This window comes from Cherax quadricarinatus, chromosome 24, assembly GCF_038502225.1.
Source record: "Cherax quadricarinatus isolate ZL_2023a chromosome 24, ASM3850222v1, whole genome shotgun sequence".
NCBI classification, from domain to species: domain Eukaryota; kingdom Metazoa; phylum Arthropoda; class Malacostraca; order Decapoda; family Parastacidae; genus Cherax; species Cherax quadricarinatus.
Genome location: NC_091315.1, coordinates 42,335,574 through 42,354,083, shown reverse-complemented (window position 1 = coordinate 42,354,083; position 18,510 = coordinate 42,335,574). Strand labels below are relative to the sequence as shown.

Genomic DNA, 18,510 nt, shown 5'->3' with positions numbered 1-18,510 from the left:
TTACACACGCTTCACTTCTCAGACAAAACCAGGCCTGACAGAAACGACAGGTTATGTAAGATTAGGAATGTGTTTGTGTACCTGAAACAGAAATTCAATATGTATTTTTATCCCTTCAGGAAGCTTGTTATTGACGAGTCTTTGATTCTGTTCAAAGGAAGACTCATTCAAGTAGTACATACCAAGCAAGAGGAAACACTTTGGTATAAAGTTATTTGTGCTTTGTGACTGCTACAGTGGTCTTGTATTGTATATTACTGTGTACACTGGAAGTTATACATTGCAAAATACCAGGAAGTTATTGGGCATCTCTGGTGATGTGGTTAGAACAATGATGGAACCATATCTTGGTAAGGGGTATATATTATATAACGATAACTGGTACACAAGCCCCTCACTCAGTGATTTTTTGCGAGTGAACATGACAGATGTGTGTGGCACAGTGCGTGGAAATCTTAAACATATGTCCAGGTTTGACGCTGGCACTCGTAGAGATGAGGTGTAGGAGTTTGCTGCCAATGATATCATGGCATTTCGGTGGCATGACAAATGAGATGTCACACTATTGTCATCAGTTCACCCTAACAAAATGACAAACACTGCCAGGCAGAACAGAGACCAATAAACCCATTCTAAAACCTGCAGCTGTGATTGATTACACCCTTAATATGTGCTCAGTGGACAAATGTGACATGCAGATTGGGTTTGCTGATTGTGTTCGCAAGAGTTATAAGTGATACATAAAACTCTTTTTCCATATTCTGGACATTTACATGCTCAATGCTTATAATATGTATAAGATGACCAGAAACAAACTACCATATGGCAAATTTTGTTTGTCTGTCATCAGACAAATAGTATTCAAGTACCAAGGAACAACACCTGCAATAGAAAACTGCCCATTAAATTATCAGCGACTACCTTCTCGTCTGAAGCATGGTGATCACTTCCTAGTAAAACTGCCTGCTACTGCTTTCAAGAAAAAGGCTCAGAAGAGGTGTTACGTCTGTGCACATACAAAAAAATGCCCACAACAACACAGACACACTCGTTTTATGTGTGAAGAATGTAAAACACCACTATGCATGACACCATGTTTCAAAGACTTCCACAGGCTGCAGAACTTCTAGAACCATGTCCTGTGACTGTATGTGTATATAAAATATAGAAAAATAGTAATAAACAATTTATATTGTTCATTTGTGTAAACAAGTTTTGTAAACAATATAGTGACAACAGTGTTTGTGCAATTATTGTGTAGTATAGAAAGAGAAAAAACTTACAAAATAGTGCTCATATTGGTCTCACAGGCCATAAAAGTTACTTGAAAAAATAATTTAAAAATAGAAAAAAGTAAGAAAAAACTAAATAAAAGTTTACCAGGTGACCGGCAGTCGGCGATGATGCCATATGTGGCTCATTTTCTGTCAACTTCACGCCTCCATATCTTAGTAAGTATTGATGGCAAAAAAGTTTTTTTAGCCTATAATATTTAGAAAAAAAAAAAAACTATCTTTTCATAAGAATTTTTTTTTTTTTTTTAAATTTTTCAACCATTCTTGAGAACAAGTCTGGGAGAGGGCCTGTCGACCCTGAAAGGGTTAATACATTCACAGGAAAGCATTAAACCTATAAAGGTCTAAGAAAGCCTGGGAAAGGGAAGGTAATCAGGTACAAGCCAAGGAAGGAAAGAACAGCTAATTCTTTGGATCAGGATCTCCAATATCACGGCACCTCCCTTGAAGTTGTAGGTGTATACAATATCCAGGAAAATGTAACAAAACTTTTTAAGACTGTCTTATAAATTCCTTAAGCAATATCTCTTAGTTAAAAAAAAAATCTGGTCAGTTTTATTATTTTCTCATTACCAACCTTAATTACTGGAGTGACACTGGCATTCTTGCCTTAAGTGTTCTCCATGTATCTCATCTTTTTGGGGGGCATTATCTCAAAAAATAAGGTTGCAATGTCAAGTGTTGATTATCTTGCTAAAAAAAATGACAAAGTATATATAATAACGAGTTAGAAATTTCTATGCATACCATGTTGCCCAAGGACTCCCAAGCCATAAATAGAGTTTGAACGAACTTCATTGTCTTCATCTCTAGTGCCCTCTTGGAATAGTGGCAACAGCTGAGGAACAAACTGACCACTTGCACTGCCTAGAGCCTCCACAGCCTCTGCCAGAGTGCCGAAGCTAAAGGAACGCTCTGCAACACTGCAACTTTTTTTCTGAAAAGTGCATTTATATTCCTTGTGTAAAGTGTAATTTGTAAATTAAGTGCTTGACTGCAATTACAAATATTAAAATAAAAATTATGAATTTGCAATCATTTATAAAATAAGATATGAATAAAGAAATTAAGACATTTTTCCCAAATATACACAAAAGCATTAGTATCCTACACATTCAATGATTCACTATAGTAATTAACAATTGCCTGATACTGGAACTGTGTTTACTATCTCACACTCCAACAATACATCAGTAAATATCACCACATAGCCCAGCTCAAACATGCTGTGGATCGAAAATTTCCCATGCTTGGATTAAACTTTTGAACTGCAGCTACTCATCCACTCACTGATAGCCGGAGTGCTTAAGAAGTTTTGTATAAACCCTGTTATACAGTAGTAATGCACGTATACAATGATATGGCTTGTGAATGTGAACAGTTACACACTTTTTTTTTCAACAAGTCGGCCGTCTCCCACCGAGGCAGGGTGACCCAAAAAAGAAAGAAAATCCCCAAAAAGAAAATACTTTCATCATCATTCAACACTTTCACCACACTCACACATTATCACTGCTTTTGCAGAGGTGCTCAGAATACAACAGTTTAGAAGCATATACGTATAAAGATACACAACACATCCCTCCAAACTGCCAATATCCCAAACCCCTCCTTTAAAGTGCAGGCATTGTACTTCCCATTTCCAGGACTCAAGTCCGACTATATAAAAATAACCGGTTTCCCTGAATCCCTTCACTAAATATTACCCTGCTCACACTCCAACAGATCGTCAGGTCCCTAGTATCATTTGTCTCCATTCACTTCTATCTAACACGCTCATACACGCTTGCTGGAAGTCCAAGCCCCTCGCCCACAAAACCTCCTTTACCCCCTCTTTCCAACCCTTTCGAGGACGACCCCTACCCCTCCATCCTTCCTCTATAGATTTATATGCTTTCCATGTCATTCTATTTTGATCCATTCTCTCCAAATGACCAAACCACCTCAACAACCCCTCTTCTGCCCTCTGACTAATGCTTTTAACTCCACACCTTCTCCTAATTTCCACACTCCGAATTTTCTGCATAATATTTACACCACACATTGCCCTTAGACAGGACATCTCCACTGCCTCCAACCGTCTCCTCGTTGCTGCATTTACCACCCAAGCTTCACATCCATATAAGAGTGTTGGTACTACTATACTCATACATTCCCTTCTTTGCCTCCATAGATAACATTTTTTGACTCCACATATACCTCAACGCACCACTCGCCTTTTTTCCCTCATCAATTCTATGATTAACCTCATCCTTCATAAATCCATCCGCCGACACGTCAACTCCCAAGTATCTGAAAACATTCACTTCTTCCATACTTCTCCTCCCCAATTTGATATCCCATTTTTCTTTATCTAAATCATTTGATACCCTCATCACCTTACTCTTTTCTATGTTCACTTTCAACTTTCTACCTTTACACACATTCTCAAACTCATCTACTAACATTTGCAATTTTTCTTTAGAATCTCCCATAAGCACAGTATCATCAGCAAAAAGTAACTGTCAATTCCCATTTTGAATTTGATTCCCCATAATTTAATCCCACCCCTCTCCCAAACACCCTAGCAAAATTTACTTCTTTTACAACCCCATCTATAAATATATTAAACAACCATGGTGACATTACACATCCCTGTCTAAGACCTACTTTTACCGGGAAGTAGTCTCCCTCTCTTCTACACACCCTAACCTGAGCCTCACTATCCTCATAAAAGCTCTTTACAGTATTTAGTAACTTACCACCTATTCCATATACTTGCAACATCTGCCACATTGCTCCTCTATCCACTCTATCATATGCCTTTTCTAAATCCATAAATGCAATAAAAACTTCTCTACCTTTATCTAAATACTGTTCACATATATGCTTCAATGTAAACACTTGATCTACACATTCCCTACCCACTCTGAAGCCTCCCTGCTCATCTGCAATCCTACATTCTGTCTTACCTCTAATTCTTTCAATTAAAACCCTACCGTATACTTTTCCTGGTATACTCAGTAAACTTATTCCTCTATAATTTTTACAATCTCTTTTGTCCCCTTTCCCTTTATATAAAGGGACTATACATGCTCTCCGCCAATCCCTAGGTACCTTCCCCTCTTTCATACATTTATTAAACAAAAGTACCAACCACTCCAACACTATATCCCCCCCTGCTTTTAACATTTCTGTCATGATCCCATCAGTTCCAGCTGCTTTACCCCCTTTCATTCTACATAATGCCTCACGTACCTCCACCACACTTACATTCTGCTCTTCTTCACTCCTAAAAGATGGTATACCTCCCTGGCCAGTGCATGAAATTACCGCCTCCCTTTCTTCCTCAACATTTAAAAGTTCCTCACACATTTGTATAAAAATGCTTTTGTACATTACAGATGCTGATATGCAGTATACAGAAAAACACTAAAGGATAATCAAGATTAGAGTAAAAAAGAACACTGCTTACTGTTTTGTTAGCAAAGAGTGGGAGTAGGTTAGCAAACTGTGTGGCAAATTCTGCTTGACTCATAGCCTTTCCTAGACTAGGCACTACTTCTCCTGCATATTCTATCAACAACTCATCATGTTCTGCTTCACCCTCATCTTCACTACTGGCTTCATCTGTCATATCCTGACACATAGTCTGCAAGAAAATGTTAATTAAAACAGTATCAAGCATTTTACACAAGCTGCACTTCAGAGGGTAACACGTCTTGTGGCATTTCTGCACATCCAGTATAACAGCTATTGAACAAGTAATCATTAATGTTTCCTGGTCATCCTCTATGGGGAGAAACAGCTGATGTAAAAAAAATTAAAGAAAAACTTGTATGGCTGTACAGTATGTATAAAAAAATGGTGTGATGTAATAGTTTGGAAGACCGACAAGCCGAAGAATGAGACTTGTTGAACATTTGGAAATCTTTACCGAGGAAATGTTTTTCCAGCCAATGGCTTCTTCAGTCCAATACAAAGAAAACCAGTGCAAGATAAGGAAGAGAATAAGGTCCCTCAATCAGGAGTAGAGTTCAGCCACTGGCCGGCAAAACGTTTCCTCAATAAAGATTTCCAAATGTTGCAAAAGTATCTCATTCTTCATAAAAAGTGGCTTAAAAGCAAGCCTTCAGTTAACATTTTTAAGCCTATTGTACTGTATTCATAAAGCAACCTGCCTTTTTTTGCATAACATCCTTCACACAGTTGGTAATAGCCTCCAGGTGTCCCTGTGGTACAAGCACTCTTGCACCTACTTCCTTTAGAACTTCAGCATATGCCTCAAGGCATGCCATCACTACTGATCTCTCTTCATCAGTACGTATCAACTCTGACAGCTTGGGTATGAACACTTGAATCCACTTCTTGAAACCTATAAAATGTAAAAATGTGGAAAAACTAATTACAGTTTATAAAAAAGAAACATTACAAACAGTGATTATGTATGAGTGAGGAGAAAGTGTTGAATGATGAAAGTATTTTTCTTTTTTGGGGATTTTCTTTTTTTTTTTTTTTTTGTGTCACCCTGCCTCGGTGGGAGACGGTAGACTTGTTGGAGAAAAAAAAAAATTATATTGCTACTACACATGAAATAATTATTCTTATTTTTTTTTTTTTTTTTTTTATTATCACACCGGCCGATTCCCACCAAGGCAGGGTGGCCCGAAAAAGAAAAACTTTCACCATCATTCACTCCATCACTGTCTTGCCAGAAGGGTGCTTTACACTACAGTTTTTAAACTGCAACATTAACACCCCTCCTTCAGAGTGCAGGCACTGTACTTCCCATCTCCAGGACTCAAGTCCGGCCTGCCGGTTTCCCTGAATCCCTTCATAAATGTTACTTTGCTCACACTCCAACAGCACGTCAAGTATTAAAAACCATTTGTCTCCATTCACTCCTATCAAACACGCTCACGCATGCCTGCTGGAAGTCCAAGCCCCTCGCACACAAAACCTCCTTTACCCCCTCCCTCCAACCCTTCCTAGGCCGACCCCTACCCCGCCTTCCTTCCACTACAGACTGATACACTCTTGAAGTCATTCTGTTTCGCTCCATTCTCTCTACATGTCCGAACCACCTCAACAACCCTTCCTCAGCCCTCTGGACAACAGTTTTGGTAATCCCGCACCTCCTCCTAACTTCCAAACTACGAATTCTCTGCATTATATTCACACCACACATTGCCCTCAGACATGACATCTCCACTGCCTCCAGCCTTCTCCTCGCTGCAACATTCATCACCCACGCTTCACACCCATATAAGAGCGTTGGTAAAACTATACTCTCATACATTCCCCTCTTTGCCTCCAAGGACAAAGTTCTTTGTCTCCACAGACTCCTAAGTGCACCACTCACTCTTTTTCCCTCATCAATTCTATGATTCACCTCATCTTTCATAGACCCATCCGCTGACACGTCCACTCCCAAATATCTGAATACGTTCACCTCCTCCATACTCTCTCCCTCCAATCTGATATTCAATCTTTCATCACCTAATCTTTTTGTTATCCTCATAACCTTACTCTTTCCTGTATTCACCTTTAATTTTCTTCTTTTGCACACCCTACCAAATTCATCCACCAATCTCTGCAACTTCTCTTCAGAATCTCCCAAGAGCACAGTGTCATCGGCAAAGAGCAGCTGTGACAACTCCCACTTTGTGTGTGATTCTTTATCTTTTAACTCCACGCCTCTTGCCAAGACCCTCGCATTTACTTCTCTTACAACCCCATCTATAAATATATTAAACAACCACGGTGACATCACACATCCTTGTCTAAGGCCTACTTTTACTGGGAAAAAATTTCCCTCTTTCCTACATACTCTAACTTGAGCCTCACTATCCTCGTAAAAACTCTTCACTGCTTTCAGTAACCTACCTCCTACACCATACACTTGCAACATCTGCCACATTGCCCCCCTATCCACCCTGTCATACGCCTTTTCCAAATCCATAAATGCCACAAAGACCTCTTTAGCCTTATCTAAATACTGTTCACTTATATGTTTCACTGTAAACACCTGGTCCACACACCCCCTACCTTTCCTAAAGCCTCCTTGTTCATCTGCTATCCTATTCTCCGTCTTACTCTTAATTCTTTCAATTATAACTCTACCATACACTTTACCAGGTACACTCAACAGACTTATCCCCCTATAATTTTTGCACTCTCTTTTATCCCCTTTGCCTTTATACAAAGGAACTATGCATGCTCTCTGCCAATCCCTAGGTACCTTACCCTCTTCCATACATTTATTAAATAATTGCACCAACCACTCCAAAACTATATCCCCACCTGCTTTTAACATTTCTATCTTTATCCCATCAATCCCGGCTGCCTTACTCATTGAATGTAAAAGCAATGTTATTCCTAATTAAGGTAAAAAAAAAAATTGCTACTACAAAAGCATTACAATGAACAGATAAAAAACAAAAGTTCTCAAATTCATCAATCATAATTTTTAAAGTACACATACACAGATGTCAAACTGTATGTAAATAGAAATGGCAATAATGCACCACTACGTGTAAAGATTAAATACATTAAAATTTGACAATTCAGTACTAAAAATCTCACCTTCTGCAGCTTCAGGAGCAGAGCTCTTAGCAAGACTGATGACAAACTGTGCCATTGCACCTACTGCTGCCTGCCGAACATCTTCACTTGGGTAATTTAGCATTTTATACACTTCCTCTCCACTTTTATCCATATATGGAAGGAATGCATCTCTGAAATGCCATAAGCAATTCATGTAACTCTTATCTCTTGTTTTTACTATAAGAAAGTTAGTAAAGGCCCCAATACATGGAAATACAACACACTATGTACATCATATGATGAAGATGGAATTTTTTTTTTTCCACAAGTCGGCTGTCTCCCACCGAGGCAGAGTGACCCAAAAAAAGAAAGAAAATCCCCAAAAAGAAAATACTTTCATCATTCAACACTTTCACCTCACTCACATATAATCACTGTTTTTGCAGAGGTGCTCAGAACACAATAGTTTAGAAGCATATACGTATAAAGATACACAACATACCCTCCAAACTGCTAATATCCCGAACCCCTCCTTTAGAGTGCAGGCATTGTACTTCCTTTTTCCAGGACTCGAGTCCGGCTATATAAAAATAACCGGTTTCCCTGAATCCCTTCACTAAATATTACCCTGCTCACACTCCAACAGATCGTCAGGTCCCAAATACCATTCGTCTCCATTCACTCCTATCGAAAACGCTCATGCACGCCTGCTGGAAGTCCAAGCCCCTCACCCACAAAACCTCCCTTACCCCTTCCTTCCAACCTTTTCGAGGACAACCCCTACTATTACCCAGGATGCACTGAATGGGCCCACCCGGCCATACATTTTTTGTACAAAAATAATCCGTACTTAGGAGGCAAACTTATAACATTTTGGCTTGACAAACCATTAACAAGTTACACAGAGAAGCAAGAAGGGAAGGGGGCCAGAATATATACAAGAGGAGGAAGGTGGAAGAAAAAAATGGCAGTGTAAAATTGACAAAGAAATAGCAGTAGAAATAGTGGAGGTACTAGATATATAAGAACAAGAGAATATAGGAGCACTGCAAGAGAGCAACCGGCTTAAATGGGAAGGACAAAATCCTCACATACAGAACCCACCAAAGGCATAAGGCTAGAAAATGTAATGAAAATATAGGAAAGATGAAGAGGATGGAGAGGAGACAAAGATCAAGTCAAATCATGAGTGTCCTGACGTTTGGAGCAAGTGACAATGTAATGAAAAACAAAGGCATCTCTAGAGAAAGCCAGGACTAAGATTCATATTAGGAATGCTATGTATAAGGGATGCTTCAATAAAATGACATCTGTGAAGGCTAGAAGGGTAGATAATTTTGGCAGAGGACCAGTTAACCCTTTGACTGTCGCAACCCCCAATCCTGAGGTGTCTCCTGTTGTCGCAAAATTTAAAAAAAAAAAAAAAAAAAAAAAAAAATGATTTTTTCTCATGAAATGATAAAGAATCTATTCCAGATTGTAAAGACACCAAACAAACGATATTTGATGGAAAACTGACGGAATTACGCTCTCGCGAAGTTAGCGACCTCGGCGATATTTACAAATCGGCGATTTCGCCCACTTTGAGCCCTATTTTCGGCTAATTCCATTATTCCAGTCAGCCAAACTCATAGCTATTTCTTCAGAACTCCATTTTTTCCATCGATTGAGTACAAGAAACTGCCCATTTACCGATTTCAACTACCCAATAACATGGTCAGAAATTTGTAATTTGGCCAATTTCACGAAAATTAAAAAATATGACAATTTCAAAACAAGGACTAGAATGAACAATGCAGACATTCCTGGCTCTAAAATAACATTTTCTTTGTTCATCAGTCATGCCTCCAGGCCCCTGTGATATTACTCTTGTTTTTTATTTTGAAATTTTATTCAAACAAAAAATAGAAGATTTACTGTTATGCAGACTACTGCAATACTGTAATAATTGTAAAAATTACATCAACCCATTCATGACTGCATATTAGAATAGCTATTTGGACATTTATTGGACAATGACATCATTTGTTTACTTTTGAACATCGGCAAAAATCAAACATTTCCTGTATTTTGTGCTCCATTTCCAGGTTCTTTTTATAGTAAAATTAATCAAAATCACCTCTATTTCTATAATATAGTTTCCATTCTATCAAATGAGACCAAGAAAATGAGAATACAACAACAAATACTATACGAAAATAGACCACAAAGTCGGCATTTTAATTAAAAATAAAAAACGGTCGGAGTTTTTTTTTTCTCATTATGCACTGCGTGCTCCAGGATTTTTTTTATATGGTGCACACTGACCACACAGACCCATTCTCTCACATGTGGGCCTACCAGCTTTCTCCTGCCTGATTTGAAGCTGCTAGAATTTTTTTTTTTTTTTCAACAAGTCGGCCGTCTCCCACCGAGGCAGGGTGACCCAAAAAAGAAAGAAAATCCCCAAAAAGAAAATACTTTCATCATCATTCAACACTTTCACCACACTCACACATTATCACTGCTTTTGCAGAGGTGCTCAGAATACAACAGCTTAGAAGCATATACGTATAAAGATACACAACATATCCCTCCAAACTGCCAATATCCCAAACCCCTCCTTTAAAGTGCAGGCATTGCACTTTCCATTTCCAGGACTCAAGTCCGACTATATGAAAATAACCGGTTTCCCTGAATCCCTTCACTAAATATTACCCTGCTCACACTCCAACAGATCGTCAGGTCCCAAGTATCATTCGCCTCCATTCACTCCTATCTAACACGCTCATGCACGCTTTCTGGAAGACCAAGCCCCTAGCCCACAAAACCTCCTTTACCCCCTCTTTCCAACCCTTTCGAGGTCGACCCCTACCCCTCCTTCCTTCCTCTATAGATTTATATGCTTTCCATGTCATTCTATTTTGATCCATTCTCTCTAAATGACCAAACCACCTCAACAACCCCTCTTCTGCCCTCTGACTAATGCTTTTATTAACTCCACACCTTCTCCTAATTTCCACACTCCGAATTTTCTGCATAATATTTACACCACACATTGCCCTTAGACAGGACATCTCCACTGCCTCCAACCGTCTCCTCGCTGCTGCATTTACCACCCAAGCTTCACATCCATATAAAAGTGTTGGTACTACTATACTTTCATACATTCCCTTCTTTGCCTCTATAGATAACGTTTTTTGACTCCACATATACCTCAACGCACCACTCACCTTTTTTCCCTCATCAATTCTATGATTAACCTCATCCTTCATAAATCCATCCGCCGACACGTCAACTCCCAAGTATCTGAAAACATTCACTTCTTCCATACTCCTCCTCCCCAATTTGATATCCCATTTTTCTTTATCTAAATCATTTGATACCCTCATCACCTTACTCTTTTCTATGTTCACTTTCAACTTTCTACCTTTACACACATTCTCAAACTCATCCACTAACCTTTGCAATTTTTCTTTAGAATCTCCCATAAGCACAGTATCATCAGCAAAAAGTATCTGTGTCAATTCCCATTTTGAATTTGATTCTCCATAATTTAATCCCACCCCTCTCCCAAACACCCTAGCATTTACTTCTTTTACAACCCCATCTATAAATATATTAAACAACCATGGTGACATTACACATCCCTGTCTAAGACCTACTTTTACCGGGAAGTATTCTCCCTCTCTTCTACACACCCTAACCTGAGCCTCACTATCCTCATAAAAGCTCTTTACAGCATTTAGTAACTTACCACCTATTCCATATACTTGCAACATCTGTGACATTGCTCCTCTATCCACTATCATATGCCTTTTCTAAATCCATAAATGCAATAAAAACTTCCCTACCATTATCTAAATACTGTTCACATATATGCTTCAATGTAAACACTTGATCTACACATCCCCTACCCACTCTGAAGCCTCCCTGCTCATCCGCAATCCTACATTCTGTCTTACCTCTAATTCTTTCAATTATAACCCTACCGTATACTTTTCCTGGTATACTCAGTAAACTTATTCCTCTATAATTTTTACAATCTCTTTTGTCCCCTTTCCCTTTATATAAAGGGACTATACATGCTCTCTGCCAATCCCTAGGTACCTTCCCCTCTTTCATACATTTATTAAACAAAAGTATCAACCACTCCAACACTATATCCCCCCCTGCTTTTAACATTTCTGTCATGATCCCATCAGTTCCAGCTGCTTTACCCCCTTTCATTCTACATAATGCCTCACATACCTCCACCACACTTACATTCTGCTCTTCTTCACTCCTAAAAGATGGTATACCTCCCTGGCCAGTGCATGAAATTACCACCTCCCTTTCTTCCTCAACATTTAAAAGTTCCTCAAAATATTCTTGCCATCTACCTAATACCTCCCTCTCCCCATCTACTAACTCCCCTACTCTGTTTTTAACTGACAAATCCATACTTTCCCTAGGCTTTCTTAACTTGTTTAACTCACTCCAAATTTTTTTCTTATTTTCATTAAAATTTCTTGACAGTGCCTCTCCCACTCTTTCATCTGCTCTCCTTTTGCACTCTCTCACCACTCTCTTCACCTTTCTTTTACTCTCCATATACTCTGCTCTTCTTATAACACTTCTGCTTTGTAAAAACCTCTCATAAGCTACCTTTTTCTCTTTTATCACACCCTTTACTTCATCATTCCACCAATCACTCCTCTTTCCTCCTGCCCCCACCCTCCTATAACCACAAACTTCTGCCCCACATTCTAATACTGCATTTTTAAAACTATTCCAACCCTCTTCAACCCCCCACTACTCATCTTTGCACTAGCCCACCTGTGCCAATAGTCGCTTATATCTCGCCCGAACTTCCTCCTCCTATTTTATACACTTTCACCTCCCTCTTACTTGTTGTTGCCACCTTCCTCTTTTCCTATCTACCTCTTACTCTAACTGTAGCTACAACTAAATAATGATCCGATATATCAGTTGCCCCTCTATAAACATGTACATCCTGGAGCCTACCTATCAACCTTTTATCCACCAATACATAATCGAACAAACTACTTTCATTACGTGCTACATCATACCTTGTATATTTATTTATCCTCTTTTTCATAAAATATGTATTACTTATTACCAAATTTCTTTCTACACATAGCTCAATTAAAGGCTCCCCATTTACATTTACCCCTGGCACCCCAAATTTACCTACTACTCCCTCCATAACATTTTTACCCACTTTAGCATTGAAATCCCCAACCACAAGTACTCTCACACTTGATTCAAAACTCCCCATGCATTCACTCAACATTTCCCAGAATCTCTCTCTCTCTCCTCTACACTTCTCTCTTCTCCAGGTGCATACACGCTTACTATAACCCACTTTTCACATCCCATCTTTATTTTACTCAACATAATCCTTGAATTTATACATTTGTAGTCCCTCTTTTCCTGCCATAGCTTATCCTTCAACATTATTGCTACTACTCCTTTAGCTCTAACTCTATTTGTAACCCCTGACCTAATCCCATTTATTCCTCTCCATTGAAACTCTCCCACCCCCTTCAGCTTTGTTTCACTTAAAGCCAGGACATCCAGTTTCTTCTCATTCATAACATCCACAATCATCTCTTTCTTATCATTTGCACAACATCCACGCACATTCAGACTTCCCACTTTGACAATTTTCTTCTTCTTATTCAACAAGTTTTTAGTAATCATTTCACAGGTAAAAGGAAAAGGGGTTACTAGCCCATTGTTCCCGGCATTTTAGTTGACTTTTACAACACGCATGGCTTACGGAGGAAAGATTCTTATTCCACTTCCCCATGGATATAAAAGGAATAGTAATAAGACCAAGAACTCTTAAGATAAAATCAAAGAAAACTAGAATTTACGAGTACATATACGTCAAACACGGTACCTCGTAAACGTATATATACGGCCGCGACAGTCAAAGGGTTAATAGGATGACTGAGCTTCAACATGACAGAAAAGAGCACTGCTAGTGCTGGCAAGGGTAACACTTTCATATTCTAAGTTTATCAGTGTGTGATAAGTGTCTGCAAAATATTGGAGAGGATAAGAGAAGCAGGAAATGGAGTAGACACCAGAAGCATCAGTGGGAGGAGAGGTATGAACTAGATTACTAGAAAGGGTATTAGTTTGGCAAAAAGCAAGTTAATGAAGAGGGAATCAACATCAAGACTTAGCAACTTACAAGTTGGATGAAGCCGAGCATGTTCAATGAAGTCCTGAGAGATAAGACGAGAAAAAGATCCAAGAAAAAAAGCGAGAGCTTTGACCAGCCAGGAGGCAAGAGGATATGAAAGAACCCTTGAAGGAAACTGTGGGACACAGAGGGATACCAGGTTTACAAGTTTTAGAAAAACCACAGAAACAAAATAGAGGACAGATAACACAAACATTAACCCTTTCAGGGTCCGTCCCGTAGATCTACGGCTTTACGTTCAGTGTCCAAACCGTAGATCTACGTCATAAGCTCAGCTCACTGATAAACTGTGAGTGGTAAATTTGGGCCTAGATATGAGAGAATACATCTATGTGGTATGTGTGCACCACATAAAACAAATCCTGCAGCACACTGTGTATAATGAGAGGAAAAAAACTGAGACCGTGATTTTTGATTAAAACAGCGACTTTGCAGTGTTTTTTCGTATGTTTTTTATAGTTGTATTTGTGATTTCTTGGTCTCATTTGATAGAATGGAAGACATATTACAGAAATAGAGATAATTTTGATTGGTTTTAGCACTGGAAATGGCTTGAAACTGAGCTCAAAGTGGCGGAAATGTTAAATTTTTTGCCGATGTTCAAGAGTAAACAAACGACCTCACACGTCTAATACACGCCAGCTGGTGGGTCTAATATACATTCATAAATGTGGTGATGATATTTATACAATTATTACAATATTGCATAACAGTAAATCTTCTATTTTTTGGTGTGAATAAAAATTCATTATGTGAATAAAAAATCAAAATGGAATTTATTTGTAAAGCCTCAAAACGTAACTAATGAACAGAGGAAATGTTAGTTTAGTGCCAAGAATACCTACATTGTTTATTCTGGATCCTATTTTGAAATTGGAATATTTTGAACTTTGTGTTAAATTGGCCAAATTACCAATTTCCGGTCACTTTATTTTGTAGTTGAAACAGTTGACTTGGCGATTTCTTGTGCTCAATCGATAGAATAGAAGTAATCCTAGTGAAATAGCTAAGAATTTGGTCGACTGGAATAATGTAATTGGCCTAAAATGGGAGTCAAAGTCGGCAAAATCGCCGATTCGTAAATATCGCTGACACATCAAAATTCATGAGAGCATAATTTCGTCAATTTCCCATCAAATTTCGTATTTTTTGTTTTATTACATTCACAAAAAGATTCTCTACCATTTCATAAGAAAAAAATAACAATTTTTTTTTTGAAAATTCTTGGACACTGGGGCACCATTTCAGATTTTGGCCTTGGACCCTGAAAGGGTTAAACAAGATCTAAGTCAGGAAAAGAGATCAGAGAGAATCTGAAGTTTCTGGTTAAAGCTCTCCTAATGCAATCAAGAGGGTTGGAAACAAAAGGTATGTAAATGAGAGCAAGAATTCAGCTTTTCTGAGGCAATTTTTGCAATCAAGGACAATCACCAAACTACCTTAGTACTAGACATAAGATGTTGTTTTCTTGAGTTATTGCTTATATATAACATTCCTAATGTGAATCTTATTCCTGGTTTTTGTAAATGGCCTACTGTCTCATTACATTGCCAAATGGTCTAAACTTCAGAATGCTATTTATTCCACTAATATTTTAGTAAGGGGTAGAAGGGATAAGAGGAAAATGGCAACAACAAGTAAGAGGGAGGTGAAAGTGTATAAACTAAGGGAGGAGGAAGTTCGAGTGAAATATAAGCAACTACTGGCAGAAAGGTGGGCTGGTGCAGGTATGAATAGTGGGGGGGGGGAGGGTTGAAGAGGGTTGGAATAGTTTTAAAAATGCAGTATTAGAATGTGGGGCAGAAGTTTATGGTTATAGGAGGGTGGGTGCAGGAGGAAAGAGGAGTGATTGGTGGAATGATGAAGTAAAGGGCGTGATAAAAGAAAAAAAAGTTAGCTTATGAGAGGTATTTACTAAGCAGAAGTGTTATAAGGAGAGCAGAGTATATGGAGAGTAAAAGAAAGGTGAAGAGAGTGGTGAAAGAGTGCAAAAGGAGAGCGGATGATAGAGTGGGAGAGGCAATGTCAAGAAATTTTAATGAAAGTAAGAAAAATTTTTAGAGTTAAACAAGTAAAGAAAGCCTAGGGAACAAATGGATTTGTCAGTTAAAAACGGAGTAGGGGAGTTAGTAGATGGGGAGATGGAGGTTTTGGGTAGATGGTGAGAAAATTTTCAGGAACTTTTAAATGTCGATGAAGAAAGGGAGGCGGTAATTTCATGCACTGGCCAGGGAAGTATACCATCTTTTAGGAGTGAAGAAGAGCAGGATGCGAGTGTGGGGGAGATGCGTGAGGCATTACATAGAGTGAAAGGGGGTAAAACAGCTGGAACTGACGGGATCATGAAAGAAATGTTAAAAGCAGGGGGAGACATAGTGTTGGAATGGTTGGTATTTTTGTTTAATAAATGTATGAAAGAGGGGAAGGTACATAGGGATTGGCAGAGCGCGTGTATAGTCCCTTTATATAAAGGGAAGGGGGACAAAAGAGATTGTAAAAATTAGAGGAATAAGTTTACTGAGTATACCAGGAAAAGTGTACGGTAGGGTTATTATTGAAAGAATCAGAGGTAAGACAGAATGTAGAATTGCGGATGAGCAAGGAGGTTTTAGAGTGGGTAGGGGATGTGTAGATCAAGTGTTTACATTGAAGCATATATGTGAACAGTATTTAGATAAAGGTAGGGAAGTTTTTATTGCATTTATGGATTTAGAAAAGGCATATGATAAAGTGGATAGGGAAGCAATGTGACAGATGTTGCAAGTTACTAAATGCTGTAAAGAGTTTTTATGAGGATAGTGAGGCTCAGGTTAGGGTGTGTAGAAGAGAGGGAGACTATTTCCTGGTAAAAGTAGGTCTTAGACTGGGATGTGTAATGTCACCATGGTTGTTTAGTATATTTATAGATGGGGTTGTAAAAGAAATAAATGCAAGGGTGTTCCGGAGAGGGGTGGGATTAAATTATGGAAAATTAAATACAAAATGGGAAGTGACACAGTTACTTTTTGCTGATGATACTGTGCTTATGGGAGATTCTAAAGAAAAATTGTAAAGGTTAGTGGACGAATTTGGGAGTGTGTGTAAAGGTAGAAAGTTGAAAGCGAACCTAGAAAAGAGTAAGGTGATGAAAGTCTCAAATGATTTAGATATATAAAAATTTAATATCAAATTGGGGAGGAGGAGTATGGAAGAAGTGAATGTTTTCAGATATTTGCGAGTTGACGTGTCAATAGATGGATTTAAGAAGGATGAGGTTAATCATAGAATTGATGAAGGAAAAAAGGTGAGTGGTACATTGACATATATGTGGAGGCAAAAAATGTTATCTATGGAGGCAAAGAAGGGAATGTATGAAACTATAGTAGTACCAACACTACTATGTGGGTGTGAAGCTTGGGTTGTAAATGCTGCAGCGAGGAGGCGGTTGGAGGTAGTGGAGATGTCCTGTCTAAGGGCTGTGTGGTGTAAATATTATGCAGAAAATTCGGAGTGTGGAAATTAGAAAGTGTGGAGTTAATAAAAGTATTAGTCAGAGGGCTGAAGAGGGTTTGTTGAGGTGGTTTGGTCATTTAGATAGAATGGATCAAAGTAGAATGACATGGAGAGCGTATAAATCTGTAGGGGAAGGAAGGCAGGGTAGGGGTCGTCCTTGAAAAGTTTGGAGGGAGGGGGTAAAGGTGGTGCTGTGGGCAAGGGGTTTGGACTTCCAGCAAGCGTGTGTGAGCGTGTTAGATAGGAGTGAATGGAGACAAATGGAATTTGGGACCTGACGATCTGTTGGAGTGTGAGCAGGGTAATATTTAGTGAAGAGATTCAGGGAAACCAGTTACTTTATAAATAACCAGACTTGAGTCCTGAAAATGGGAAGTACAATGCCTGCACTCTAAAGGAGGCGTTTGAGATATTGGCAGTTTAGAGGGATATATTGTGTATTTTTATATATATTTCTAAACTGTTGTATTCTGGGCACCTCTGCAAAAACAGTGATTATGTGTGAGTGAGGTGAAAGTGTTAAATGATGAAAGTATTTTCTTTTTGGGGATTTTCTTTCTTTTTGGGTCACCCCGCCTCGGTGGGATACATCTGGTGTGTTGAAAGAAAGAAAATATAAAAATCAACGTAAAGTTTTTATATTTTTTAAATATATAAGTTCAAAATAGAAAAAAAAAACACCTCTACTTACCCACAGTGAAGCGATAATTCCCGAAGAGCAACACAAGTATCTTCCTTCTCCTCCAAAAAAGCGTTCTCTACTGAATAACCAGCAACGTCCTCATCATCTCCATCCTCATTGCCAAGCAAGTCCACCTCTCCATCCTCCTCCTCCTCAGATTCACTCAATCCTTCTATGGTTGTTGGCAGACCAGTCTCATCATCTTTGAAATGTGTCTGTTGAAATCACAACGATGATTATACATAATAATAATCACATTTTAAAGCAATACATCGCAAATACAGAACATCAAATTTAGCTGTTTGCAAAATAACTACTAA

At 38.6% G+C, this 18,510-nt stretch overlaps 1 protein-coding gene across 3 annotated transcripts in view; it reads right to left on the bottom strand.

The window, feature by feature from the left end:
* LOC128690957 (importin-4-like) overlaps nt 1-18,510 on the bottom strand; it is a 178,687-nt gene that overhangs the window by 67,184 nt on the left and 92,993 nt on the right. For all 3 annotated transcript variants that reach the window (XM_070088448.1, XM_070088447.1, XM_070088446.1), the window contains 5 exons: nt 18,200-18,405; nt 7,860-8,011; nt 5,456-5,649; nt 4,750-4,926; nt 2,043-2,232 (listed from right to left, as the gene is read on the bottom strand). In XM_070088448.1, the coding sequence (XP_069944549.1) occupies nt 2,043-2,232; nt 4,750-4,926; nt 5,456-5,649; nt 7,860-8,011; nt 18,200-18,405 (919 nt within the window). The remainder of the gene's footprint in view (nt 1-2,042; nt 2,233-4,749; nt 4,927-5,455; nt 5,650-7,859; nt 8,012-18,199; nt 18,406-18,510) is intronic.